Source organism: Pristiophorus japonicus, chromosome 4 (assembly GCF_044704955.1).
Source record: "Pristiophorus japonicus isolate sPriJap1 chromosome 4, sPriJap1.hap1, whole genome shotgun sequence".
Lineage (NCBI taxonomy): Eukaryota > Metazoa > Chordata > Chondrichthyes > Pristiophoridae > Pristiophorus > Pristiophorus japonicus.
Window position 1 is genome coordinate 218,620,449 of NC_091980.1, and position 14,573 is coordinate 218,635,021.

The 14,573-nt window shown below is 43.2% G+C and overlaps 1 protein-coding gene across 2 annotated transcripts in view; it reads right to left on the bottom strand.

Annotated features, from left to right (window-relative positions):
* Window positions 1–8,193: 8,193 nt before the first annotated feature.
* brms1la (BRMS1 like transcriptional repressor a) overlaps window positions 8,194–14,573 on the bottom strand; it is a 39,802-nt gene continuing 33,422 nt past the window's right edge. For both annotated transcript variants that reach the window (XM_070879103.1, XM_070879104.1), the window contains exons 8-10: window positions 13,712–13,751; window positions 13,499–13,625; window positions 8,194–10,038 (exon numbers count right to left, since the gene is read on the bottom strand). In XM_070879103.1, coding sequence (XP_070735204.1) covers window positions 9,921–10,038; window positions 13,499–13,625; window positions 13,712–13,751 — 285 coding nt within the window. In that variant the 3' untranslated portion in view covers window positions 8,194–9,920. The remainder of the gene's footprint in view (window positions 10,039–13,498; window positions 13,626–13,711; window positions 13,752–14,573) is intronic.

Genomic DNA, 14,573 nt, shown 5'->3' on the forward strand with positions numbered 1-14,573 from the left:
CACTCATCGCATTATGCCCAGCCTCTGACCTGCTCTTGTAGTCACAGTATTTATGTGGCTGGTCCAGTTATGTTTCTGATCAATGGTGACCCCCAGGATGTTGATGGTGGGGGATTCGACGATGGTAATGCCGTTGAATGTCAAGGGGTGGCTAGACTCTCATTTGTTGGAGATAGTCATTCCTGACATTTATGTGGCACAAATGTTACTTTCCACTTATCAGCCCAAGCCTGAATGTCATCCAGGTCTTGCTGCATGTAGGCATGGATTGCTTCATTATCTGAGGAGTTGCGAATGGCAATGAACTTCATCATCATCATAGGCAGTCTCTCAGAGTCAAGGATGACTTGCTTCCCTCCATAAGTGAGTTCTCAGGTGAATGTGCAGTCCAATACGGGAATTACAGTCTGTCACAGGTGGGGCAGGCAGTGGTTGAAGGAAAGGGTGGTCAGGGAGACTGGGTTGGCGCACACTCCTTCCGCTGTCCACACTTGGTTTCTGCTTGTTCTCGGCGATGGGACTCGAGGTGCTCAATGCCCTCCCAGATGCTCTTCCTCCACTTTGGACGGTCATGGACCAGCGATTTCCAGGAGTTGGCGGCAATGTTGCACTTTGTCAGGGAGGCTTTGAGGGTGTCCTTGAAATGTTTCCTCTGCCCACCTGGGGCTCGCCTGCCATGTCGAAACTCCGGGTGGAGCGCTTGCTTTGGGAGTCTGCGGACGATGTGACCCGCCCAACGGAACTGATCGAGCGTGGTCAATGCTTCGATGCTGGCCTGAGCGAGAACACTGACGTTGGTGCGCCTGTCCTGCCAATGGACTTGCAGGATTTGTGGAGGCAGCGTCTGTGGTACTTCTCCAGTGTTTTGAGGTGTTTGCTGTATATAGTCCACTAAACACTGTGCAGTCATCAGCGAACATCCCCACTTATGACTTTATGAAGGAGGGAAGGTCATTGATGAAGCAACTGAAGATAGTTGGGCCTAGGACACTGCCCTGAGGCTGGAATGATTGACCTCCAACAACTGCAACCATCTTCCTTTATGCTAGGTATGACTCCAGTCATTGGAAAGTTTTCCACCTGATTCCCATTGACTTCAATTTCCTAGGGCTCCTTGATGCCACACGCAGTCAAATGCGGCCTTAATGTCAAGAGCAGTCACTCTCACCTCATCTCTGGAATTCAGCTCTTTTGTCCATGTTTGCACCAAGGCTGTAATGAGGTCTGGAGCCAAGTGGTCCTGGCCAAACCCAAACTGAGCATTGGTGAGTAGGTTATGAGTGAGCAAGTGCTGCTTGATAGCACTGTCAATGACACCTTTCATCACTTTGCTGATGATTGAGTAGACTGATGGGGCGGTAATTGGCTGGATTGGATTTGTCCGTTTTGTGGATCGGACATACCTGGGCAGTTTTCCACATTGTCGGATAGATGCTAATGTTGTAGCTGCACTCGAACAGCTTGGCTAGAGGCGAGGCTAGTTCTGGAGCATAAGTCTTCATCATGACAGCCGGGATGTTGTCGGGGCCCATAGCTTTTGCTGGATCCACTGCACATAGCCGTTTCTTGGTATCACGGGGAGTGAATCAAATTGGCTGAAGACTGGCTTCTGTGATGGTGGGGACCTCAGGAGGAGGCCGATATGGATCATCCATTCAGCACTTCTGGCTGAAGATGGTTACAATCACTTGAGTCTTGCTTTTTGTACTCACGAGCTGGGCTCCGCCATCATTGAGAATGTGGATATTCATGGAGCCTTCACGTTGTTGCTTAATTCTCCATCACCATTCACGACTGGATGTGCCAGGACTGCAGAGCTTTGATCTGATCTGTTGGTTGTGGGATCATTTAGCTCTGTCTATTGCATGCTGCTTCCAGGATGTAAAATATTAAAATATAGGTTAGAAACAGGTGGGATCTGGCTGTGTAATATGGTTTAAGAGGGTGAAATGGATTGGGAAGTAAACCTGCAATGTGCAATAATTTGGGTGTATTATTGGCCTTTGTAAATCTGGTCTAGAGAGGGATTCAAATGTCCTTACAAGCAGGATGACGACAGGAAAATGCTCTGCTTAATTTTACTTTTATACTGCACTTCTGATATGTGCAGCATAGTTAGGTGCCAATCACATGCCAAATGTACAACACAAAACAAGCAAGTATACATTGGTAAACAGGAAATGCTGGAAATACTCAGCAGGTCATGTAGCATCTGTAGAGAAACATGGTTAATGTTTCAGGTCGATAACCTTTCATCAGACATCAGTATGTTGGTTGAAAAGATAGTCTCATAGTGATCAATGTTGCACATCAACTCCAGTGCCGCCATGAATTCCCACAAAAAGGTAAGGGGGAGAAATTCACTTTCGCCCTGTTTGGGGCGCTAACTTTTAAAAGTTTGAAAAGTTAGCACTGGGTGCTAATGATTTCAAACTTTAAAAAAATTCACCGTTTGCACGCCAAGGAAGTGAGCGCTAAATCAAGCGCTTCACTTCCTTCTTGGAGCGCAATCAGCAGCAGTGTTGCACATTGGGCCGTGCAGCGCCGCTGTGTGGAAAAGCTTCTTCCCTCCCTTAAAGGGAAGGCCCATCGCTGCAGGCCCTGCAAAATAATAAGAGCTTACCTGGACCACGATGGCAACTGAGATCCTATAAAATCAGCCCAGCACTCAAGCAGATCACGCCTCCAGCAGCTGTCTGGTGTTTTCACCCGGCGATTTCAGGTCCGAGGCGCTACGCAGGGTGATGACATCACGAACTCCGGGCGAAGGAGATTGAGGTAGCGCAAAACTCCCATCGAATATGGCAAGAGTCAATATCATCACCACGCCCGATCACAAAGCCCCTGGGGCCGCTAACGGGAGGCCCAAAGGCACCCAATTTAACCCCCTAAGTTTTGAAAGTAATAACTTTGATTTTAAAGTTTGATTATGACTCCAGTAATTCAAGAAAGCCAGTCATCTTCTCAAGGCAACAAGGGATCAGCAATAAATGCAGACTGGCTCACATTCCAAAAACTAAAAAACAGTTGGAAGTTGGTGGGCATCTTTGACAATACATGGAATTCTCTTAACTTCTCTATTACGGTAGAGGGCTGTGATGAAGGTTGCCACTCACACCACAGAAAATACAGCCAATTGTTACCCCTAAGTCAATGTAAAATTGCAGTAAGGTACAGATGTACTAATCTAGAGATAGGATTGACATTCTGTATGAAATGAATGACATTCTACTTGCTGCACCTATCCCATTCAATGGAATGAATTTCAATTGACTAACGGAGCACTGATCATGACAGAGATTAAGGGGGTGTTGGATGCAGACTGTCAAATGCCTAATGATAAAGACATTGAGTTACTCAATGTATGGCCTGTGATGAATGGATGCCAGCGGCAGGCTTAATTGTGATAACCACCATAGTAAAATAGCCCTTGAAACAAATAAATTTACAGTGCAGAAGGCCATTTTGGCCCATCATGTCCGCGCCGGCTGACAAAGAGTCACACGGCCCTTGGTCAGCAGTCCTGAAGGTTACATATAAACCTATGAAGAATGGCAGAAAGGTAAAGAGTACCCAGCCCAAGCAGTCCACCCCACACAACTGCAAAACCCCTTACACTGAAACATTCTACACTCCACCCCAACTGGAGTCATGTGATCTCCTGGGAGAGGCAAAAACCAGATAAAAACCTTGATACTCACTCTCCAGGTTCCCACATAAAGGGCTCGGTTTTTCCTACCGTGGCGAAAGGTAGGTGATGTCCGGGACGGACAGCAAGTAAGTGATGTCACCTCCCCCCCATAACTTTCCCTTCATTGGGCTGGTTAAGCCTACCCTGCGAGGTTCCCGGCCAATTAAAAGGAAGCAGATCTGATGACATAATTTGATAATGCATCATCAGCTGGTTTCCTTAAAGGGACCATACCCACATTCATTTTGACATTTGTACTGTCGGTATCTGCAGTATTGATCATCATAGGACTTGCTTCCACTCTTAACATGAGTTCTTTGGTTATCGTATTGGACTGTTCAATCACCAAAGACTCTTGTCACAGGTGGGGTAGATAGTCATTGAGGGAAGGGGTGGAAGACACTGGTTTGCCGCGCGCTCTTTCTGCTGCCTGCGCTTGTTTCCTGCATGCTCTGGGCGATGAGACTCGAGGTGCTCAGCGCCCTCCCAGATGCACTTCCTCCACTTAGGGTGGTCTCTGGCCAGAGACTCCCAGGTGTCAGTGAGGATGTTGCACTTTTTCAGGAAGGCTTTGAGGGTGTCCTTGTAACGTTTCCTCTGCCCACCTTTGACTCGTTTGCCGTGAAGGAGTTCCTAGTAGAGCGCTTGCTTTGGGAGTCTTGTGTCAGGCATGTGAACAATGTGGCCTGCCCAGCGGAGCTGATCAAGTGTGATCAGTGCTTCAATGCTGGGGATGTTGGCCTGGCCGAGGACGCTGATGTTGGTGCGTCTGTCATCCCAGGGGATTTGTAGGATCTTGCCGAGACATTGTTGGTGGTATCTCTCCAGCGACTTGAGGTGTCTGCTGTACACGGTCCATGTCTCTGAGCCATACAGGAGAGCGGATGTGCTGCAAACACAGACTAGCACTGCACAAAGGTGCACGGCTGCATCCAGGCTCTCCCATGACTGCTCACAGCATGCAGGGAAGTTCTCTTCCCTTCCCATGGGCAGAAGAGACCTCCCCACGACATCGACGCAGCCTGGTTGCACATTATAAGAGCACAAGGATGTCGTCAGGACCTGGCCGCAGTGGCACAAACCTTTCAATTATCTCAGTAGATCACGAAACGTTACTGCAAAGCTACATAATCTCATTCTGCTGTGCCACTCGTCACACTGCCTTCCCTACCCTTGCACATCCTTACACACACCAAATTACCTTACACCGCCACCGATTCCTCTCTATCTTTATTATCCATCTCACTAGCCACCCCTCATACTCACCTTCATCCTGGTCCAATCACACCAACTCACACAAAGGTAGGCACTTGAGTCTTTTAACCAATGTTCATGTAAAGTTTACAGTGATGCATTGTCAAACATTGAAATCTTTATTTTCAACACTTTATCTTCTTGGACAGATGTGGGTGCACCTTTGGAAGTGGTTTAGTGAGCTGCAGTAAATGATGAGTCATAGTACCTCCCCAATGGTGAGGAGTGTGAAAGGAATGGCTTGGGCATTGTAAGGATGCTTTATAGTGTTGGTGTGGGGTGGTACCAACCTGGTGCATCATGTGGTAGCTAGGGGGTACAGCGTCAAGTGAAGTTGATCTGGCCATGGTGAGGCCATCCCTGGTTTCCTAGGCAGCAATGTGGTCAGGTGCTGATGCCCTGTGCAGCATCAGGTGAATGCAGAGGTTGGTGCTATTGTTGGTACACAGTTGCTCTTCCAAAGATAAGTTTAAGTTAAAGAGGTTTGGGTAAATCAAGGTTCTATTATCAATGTACATCCATTAGATATAAGAATAAAAGCCATTTCTAAATCCAAATTGAACCTATTCAGATTTTTCAGTTTTGCTCAGTTTGGACATCAGATGTGACTCTTGTCAGATATGTTTCCTGCTGCTGGTGCCCGTGGAGATGTTGACTCAGTTTGGGTGGAGATAAGGAATAATAAGGCGAAAAAGTCACTGGTGGATGTAGTCTATAGGCCCCCCAACAGTAGCTACACTGTTGAACGGAGTATAAATCAAGAAATAATGGAGGCTTGTAAAAAAGGAATGGCAATAATCATGGGCGATTTTTACCTTCATATTGATTGGACAAAGTAAATGGGCCAGGGTAGCCTTGAGGAAGAGTTCATAGAGTGTATCCAGGATAGTTTCCTTCAACAGTATGTTGCGGAACCAACCAGGGAGCAGGCTATCTTAGATCTGGTACTATGTAATATGAGAGGATTAATAAATGATGATCTAGTAAAGAGTGACCATAACATGTTTGAATTTCAAATTCAGTTGAAGGGTGAGAAAGTTGGATCTCAAACCAGTGTCCTAAGCTTAAAGGAGACTCAAAGGTATAAAGATAGAGTTGGCTAAAGTACACTGGGAAAATAGATTAAAGTGTGTGACGGTTGATGAGCAGTGATAAGGAGATATTTCACAACTCTCAACAAAAATATATCCCAATGAGAAGGAAAGACTGTAAGAGAAGGGATAACCATATGTGGCTAACTAAGGAAATAAGGGATGGTATCAAATTGAAAACAAGGGCATACAATGTTGGTGTTAGGTCTGATTGTGGTGGGATTTGGAGGACCAAGGTGAGATTTTTTCAAGGGCTCTGATATTTATGGACTAGATGGCCGCTGAAGTTGAGACGGCAGAAGCAATCTGTCAATGGAGAGGTTGCTCCAAGGAAACATTTGACAAGATGCCACATAAAAGGTTATTGCACAAGATAAAAGTTCACACGGTTGGGGGTAATATATTAGCATGGATAGAGAATTGGGTATCTAACAGAAAACAGAGAGTAGGGATAAATGCTTCATTCTCAGGTTGGCAATCAGTAACCAGTGGGGGACTGCAGGGATCAGTGCTGGGACCCGAACTATTTACAATCGATATTAACGACTTGGAGGAAGGGACCGAGTGTAACATAGCCAAGTTTGCTGACGATACAAAGATGGGAGGAAAAGCAATGTGTGAGGATACAAAAAGTCTGAAAAAGGACATATACAGGCTAAGTGAGTGGGCAAAAATGTTGGAAAGTGTGAGATCATGCACTTTGGCAGATAAAAAATCAAAGAGCAAGTTATTATTTAAATGGAGAAAAATTGCAAAGTGCTGCAGTACAGCAGGACCTGGGGGTACTTGCGTATGAAACACAAAAGCATAGTATGCAGGTACTGCAAGTGATCAGGCAGGCCAATGGAATCTTGGCCTTTATTGCAAAGGGGATGGAGTACAAAAGCAGGGAAGTCTTGGTACAGTTGTACAGGGTATTGGTGAGGCCACACCTGGAATACTGCGTGCAGTTTTAGTTTCCGTATTTACAAAAAGTATATACTTGCTTTGGGGGCAGTTCAAAAAAGGTTCGCAAGGTTGATTCCGGATGAGGGGGTTGACTTATGAGGAAAGGTTGAGTAGGTTGGGCCTCTACTCATTGGAATTCAGAAGAGAGGTGATCTTATCGAAACGTATAAGATTACGAGGGGGCTTGACAGGGTGGATGCAGAGAGGACATTTCCACTGATAGGGGAGATTAGAACTAGAGGGCATCATAGAATAAGGGACCGCCCATTTAAAACTGAGATGAGGAGAAATTTCTTCTCTCAAGAGTTGTGGATCTGGGGAATTTGCTGCCTCAGAGAGCTGCAGAAGCTGGGACATTAAGAAACTCTATTTCTGCAATTTATTTAAACGATAAGGGAATAAGGGGTTATGGGAAGCGGGCAGGGAAGTGGACCTGAATCCATGATCAGTTCAGCCATGATCGTATTAAATGGCGAAGCAGGCTCAAGGGGCCGTATGGCCTACTCCTGCTCCTATTTCTTATGTTCCTATGTAACACTGGATAGAGAGTTCAGTCCAAACACCAAACCTTCATAAAGCTGAAAAGTGTATTCCAAATCCTGATGGCCCCAGCTTCTAAGATTGGAAATTGAACAGCTGTGAAATGATAGCTGCATAAGTGGTGTAAAAGCTGTCAACTCTTCACAGCAATTGAGTCATTGAGAACTCGACACACTTGCCTGACGTGATCTCCGAGCACCAGGAACCTCGTAAAAAAGCACGAAAAATGGTAAGTACTTGGTAAAATGATTTTTAAATGCCTTTAAACAAACTTAACAATTTGAATTGGTTCCCCTGCCGCTTGGCGTCAGGTCTGTGAAACGCAGCCGACCCGACACTTGGAAAAGTGACATGGAGGCAGGCTGAAAGCTGACTTCCGTCCCACTGTCAATCACTGCCATTTTGACAGCTGAATCACCTTCAAACTTGCACACCTAGCACCAGTAAAATTCCAGCCAAAGAATTGCAAATTGAGAAAGTTACCAGACCATCCAGAAAGCATATCCCAATAAGGCAACTGGAACAAAATTGAAATAATCTAGTTCTAGAGATCAGTAGGACTTGAAATATTGTCATTTCATATATGTAACCTCTTTAAAAAAAAAACTCAGATTTTTGCCTATATGGAAGGGTGTAAAAGAAAACAAGACAACCTTTAAAAAGGGGTTTTATTAACATGGTTCACATAATTTATATAAGAAAAGGTTTTTTCATGGTCATGTGCAGTTTTTAAAACAATCCCATTTGAAACATTTTCATGCAAAATAATCAAAGTCCATAATTTTTGTTCACATCGCACAAAGACCGAGGAATACAAATTGTAAATTCATGATCGATCTTTACATAGGAGCTAATCTCCAAGACAATCCATATCTAGGTGCTTCTCAAACCAGCGAGACCACACCCTGCCTGAAAGAAAATGAGGGGACAATTCAAGTGAGATTCAGTATTTGGCAGAAACATCATATTCATTTTACTTGTAGACACATTCAAGAAAATGTTAAATCCATTAATAACCAAGGCATGTGTATAACAGCAGGGTTTTGTAACCATATCAGGGATTATTTTGGCACAAAGCAAATTAGGTTATGTGCTTGTCCTTGGATAGTTTATGACATGGAGAAAAACTTAAATGGACATCACAATATCTTTAACTGACCTATTCCATTTAAATGCAGTACCCAACACATCACATCTGTAAAGAGACTTTCTAAATTCATCTGATGCTTCAGAATGAGTCTACCATACAACTGGTCAGCAGAATTACAGCTTTGTTTTCATTTTACTTTACCATGAATATCCTGCATATCGATTAAACAAAAACAGTTGCAGTTTACATGAAACCACAGCTGGAAATAAGCACTTAATTCAATTTCACTGCCTTTACACAAAACAGAGACCGGACATGCTCAGCAAATTCAGCCTAGTTTGTTCAAATTATATTCCATAAATATAATCACATTAACTGCTCAAGAACATAATACAATTGACCAATGTATATATCAACAAACTGTGCCTTTTCAAAAGTCTCCATTTCCTATAATGTTCTGAATAAGTCAGTAATTGGCATATTCAATATATTTAGCTGACAGCACTATGACCTATCTGTACTTTCATTGTCAAAGCTTGAAATTCAGAGAAGCGAAAGCAAACGTGTTATAATTTTTAACATTCTACACATTAAGCCTAGTGTCAACATTACAGTATTTTCATGTCCATTCTAGCCACCGTTTGTTCCATGCCACTGCAACAACTATGTTGGACACCAGTGTAATGGTTTGAATTACTGAATGAAAAGTTAAGTAAAAAGTACCAGTTTTTCATCTGGCAGCACTGGATATCACATTCATGTGGATATGATGGAGTCTCAGGCTCACCAGATGTACTGTGGCAGGAGGAACAAGGCAGAGTTACGCAATGACTGGGGGGGTCTCAAATTCAAAAGCAATACAGGTGTACTCTGTAAGGGCAGTTTATTTGTCTCAGGCCTGGCTTGAATCAAGCACCTTGAAGCAAAGGTCACAGTATTGACAAAATCTATCCGCCCATTTGGACAAACAGGTAATAGAGGTGGAATAGTTTTCAACTGTACACAATGTTAATAATAAACAAATACAAATCTTGGTTTACTTAATGAGGACAATAAGTAGAAAATGCACAAAGAAAAATAAAAAAAGCAAACTAGTAAAGTGACATTATATAAAGTATTTCACTTTCAAGTAACTTTCCCTCACCAGATAAGACTGAACACATTTAATGGCCAAATACTTCAGTAAATGGAATTAATCATATTTCATTAATTATAATTCAGATGTCATAGCACCTTCATTGTTGTACAGAGACAATACAAAAAGTTTATACAAAAAAATAAAAGACTTGACATGAGCACTATGAAGCTACACATGTTTGATGGTGTATTTTCCTTTCTGTAGCTGAGAAATGTAAAGTTTTGACTTGCTGCTGTCTGTCCTCTTAAACCAAACTTCATCATTGTTGATGGTTGTTATTGTGGCACTAAAAAAGAGACAAACATTTAGGTTATTGTCTTAATTGGGAATACATTTTTACAAACTTTCAAGGCATTCCAGTGAGTAGTTGGTTTGCTTCCTGGCCTTGAGATCATGCTGCAGCACACTAATGAACAAAAACGTGATGCATTCATCTGAAATTTCTCTTCTTGCTAAAATAGAGGATGAGTAGTTTCAGACAAATGCTTTGATCACACATCATAATTTCAGATCCTTAGTTGTTATCTCTTATTTTAAAGTAAAGATACATAGCATCTGGCCATTGGGACCAGATGATGACAAAGCAGTTTACAATAAACCAAACTGGTCAAATAGCCAAACAGAGAAAAGCTGTGGACACTCGGATGATTTTTGTAAAACACTTACATAGACAGACCCTGTGTGCGAGAGAATAATCTATCGCCATGTTGCTAAAATGATTGCTCTTGGCCTAATTGACTAGTGCTTATTCCACCTTCTATTCCAATGCTCCCTCTTACAGGCTCACATCCAGTATTCTTCACAAGTTCCCAATCTCAGTGCACTAGGCATAAGCACTCAATGAAAGAAATGCTACCCACCTGGTGAATAGAATGGGGGGGGGGGGGGAAGGGACGGCAAAGGAGGAAGTGCAGTCACCCTGCACCATCTTATGGCTCTCCAGGAGTCAAACACACACCAACATTGGATTAAGCCTAATAACTGATTTCCTTTTGAATGGTGGAAAATGAAGTGGGCAGATGGAGAGAAATAATTTATCTAAGAATTAGTCAGTATACAAGTACTTCCAAGTTATACACACATCTAGTTATAATACAAAGGGCACACTTTCCGATAAACACAGCACAAGCACAGTTTACACTGCATTATATAGTTCCTATAGAAATTCATCTGTACTATCTTCAAACATTTGGGATCTAATAATTTAGAAAAACTCATTTTAAAACATGCATAAAAAGACAAATCATAAACATGCATCATTCCCATTATCATCAGGGAAGATGGAAACAGCCAGCAAGTGAAGTTACAAAATACCAAAGATATCTCAAAGTTTAAAAAGTGATCAATGACACGCCACTTAGGAACAAATTGAAGAACGTAACTTTTAATCCTATGCACCTGTCAGCAAAGTAGCAACAAACATTTGTTGACATTCTTCCACGACAAAAGAACAGCAGAGTTATACTGACCCTATGGCCCCGATATTTACGAGGGAAGGAGTGGTGGAGTGCATCAGTGGCCAGGGAACACGGAAATGCTGGGAATGGTGTTGCCCTGACAAATTTTAACAACAGACCCATTAGTATCGTTTTACTCTGTTTCCCACTCGGCAGCCACTGGGGACAGTACCCGGCAACCAAGATTGGGGGTCGTGGTGGTAGGGGGTTGAGGGAAAATCAGAGCACAACGGCGAGGAGGGAGGGAGAGATTGTAGAGGAGAGAGATTGGATCGCAGGGGGAAGAGATCGTAGCAGGTTTCTGGAGGGAATCACTTCTGCTTCTGAAAGATAGACCATATCTAGAGAATTTATAGACCAGTCAGCTTAACATCGGTGGTAGGAAAAATAATGGAATTCCTACACAAGGAGAAAATGAACATCTAGAAACCAAGGAGCCAAAATTCCCCTGTTCTGCGCCTCCGTCCGGGGGGAGTGCAAACGGGGCGGATGCTGCTAGCTCCCAGGAAATTGCGCAGGAGTTGGCGGAGGTGCAGAAACAGTAGCGCCGCGCCCCCACTGATAGTACCTGGGCCGTTGCGCCTCTGGCAATGACATCATCGTCGTGTGCAGCAACCACTTTTCGTTCCGCAGCAGAAATTGGCCAGCGTCCAGTCAGGCAGCCCGGCACTCCGTCTCTGGTGGCCCAGTGGAGGCCTTCAAAGGGCCTGCAGAGTTCACAGCGTCCCTCCCCTTCAATGGAAAGAGAGGGGCGATGAAACGCTACGCTACGTGGAGACCACATAGTGCTCCCGAACCCGCCCACGTAGTGCTCCCGAACCCAACCCAAAGAGAAATGGAGCGCGGGACATTGCGCTTTACTTCACTTCCTGTGAGGGGCGGTAACCGGAATTTCGTGGCATGAATGGGACATCCGCGCTGGGCGCAGGAAATCCTACCTCACCACGGTTACTGCCCCAAAACAGGGCGTAACAAAACTTCAACCCCAAAAATATAATGAATAGTTAGCAGGGATTTCAAAAGGGAAGGTCTTGCTTGACCAACCTTATTGAAATCTTTGAAGAGGTAACAAAGAGAGCAGATAAGGGTAATGCAGTAGATGTAATTTATCTAGATTTCTAAAAGGCTTTCGATAAGGTACCACGTAATAGAGTAATGAATAAGGTCAGTGAATGTGGAGTCAGGGGACAATTAGTAGAATGGATAGCTAGCTGGCTTCAAGCCTGAAAGTGGAGAATAGGGGTAAAGGGTAGCTATTGAGTGGCAGAAGGTGGAAAGCAGGGTCCTACAAGGATCAGTGCTGGGACCAATGTTGTTCACAATTTATATTAACAATTTAGAATTTGGAATGCAAAACAATGGAGAGCAAAATTCCCCCCTTTTATAGCCCTGTTAGGTGCCAACGGGGTGCAATGGTTACTGATTGCACCTCTGGGGAAATTGCCCTGGAGGTTTCGGGGGCGCTGTGCCGGGAGAATTTCCCCCACGTTTGGTCCTGCAGCTGCAAAAGACATGCCAAGTCTAACTTTAGTTTCTTGAAGCATGGTTCAGCATAATAGCAGTCAGCCAAGTAACGACCCACTGATTAAGTCATCCAAGTGGATCTTTCATAATCAGGAAACCCAAGATAACAGGACAGTTTACCAACAAAATCTGAACATCTCCATTTAGAGAGGAAAGAAATATTTTAATTATTTTGGAGGTAGAGGAAAATAAATTTAGGTTTGAAATATTTGTTTTCTCCCCTCTTTCATTCCCTCACAATGGTTACTGAATTTGAGTGATCAATTTTTCTATCCCTACTAGTCCCTCCCAGGACCTGCACCTCCTGTGTCAAGAGGACAGTCTGTTCAACGGCCACCAATACTGTCCTTCGTTAATCCAGTGCGGATTCCCATTGTATCTCACTCCCTCCACCACAGGCAGGGAGGGAAGCTTCTGGGCTTCTATTTGGCATTTCCTCATAGAACTGCAATTGAGATTGGGATTTAGTAGAGTGGAAAAGAAACCTGCAATTCCACAGTGCACAACCTTGTTGTGTCCCTATTATTAATTAAGAAGAACACCGTAACTGGCTATGGCTTGTAATATTTACTACAGCATCAAGAAACATTTGTCAGGTGAAAAAAGCCAATGCGGCTGAAAATATTTTCAAAGAAACACTGTTTCACATTAAGCCAATACCACACTCCCCTCCCCAAATTACGTAGTCAATAAACTAACTGAATAACTATAATTCAATAAACAAGTGAATATTTCAGTAATTTAAGGAAAAATATATATAATTGCCTTATAGGATATTCATCTTTCTTGTCAATGCATATAGTCTGCCCACGGCTGTACCACTCTCCATCATAAAATAACCTGCCATCTTCTGACCTTGCACTGTGAAGCTGTTTTTCTGTCTTGGTGGATGCTGAAGTTTGAATAAAAAGTAAATTCAGTTTCATGGTCATAATAAAACATACCAATTTATTATTAAATGTTTACATTTCTACTCACCATCTGCCTTAACTCTATGTGGCCCAAGCGTAGCCATTGCCTGATAAAACAGAATTCAGTAAATTAAATTTTACTTGCTGCAAAATTTTAGGGGTTGCAAATTTACACATAGAGACTCTCATTAAAGTAGTTTGTTATCCATTTAACACGGGCCTAAATGGTATTGACATATTTTGTCTCATTTTGGAGGGTGAGGGGTGAAATGACCATCAATATACACTAATGAGAAGAAACTAATTGAGTATCTGAAATGAAAAAGTATTAATTTTATGACTTGTGTATTATCATAGTACAGGTGCAATGTCCCAAATCCAGAATTCTAAATAAACAGAATTGTCCGAAAACCAGACATTGTTCAGATTGCAGGAGTCGTTGTCCGGAATTCAGAAATATTTCCCGAAAACTGGTCTTTTCAGCTGTACATACTTTTTCAAAGATAAATCCAGAAAAATACATAAACCAGTATGGCCTGGTCTCTGGAAATACCCGAAACTCGGCCCGGGGTTTCCGGATTCAGGACGTCGGATTGTCTCCGAAATCCGGAAATATCCGAAAATCGTCCACGAGGTTGCCGGATTCGGGATGTTGGATTTTCTTCTCCTAAATCCGGAAATACCCGAAACCTGGCCGAGGGGTTTCTAGATTTGAGACGTCAGATTTCTTCTCCGAAATCCAAAAAAACCCGGAAACTGGAACGGCTTCGATCCCAAGGTTTCCGGTTTCGGGACATTGTACCTGTAGTATGAAATAGAAAACTAAAATCCCTATTTAAATATGCATTAATAATAAGTGCAAAATGAAAAACATTTATATAGAATCGTATTACATCCCTCAAAAGTGGTTCAAATTTAAATGCAGAGAC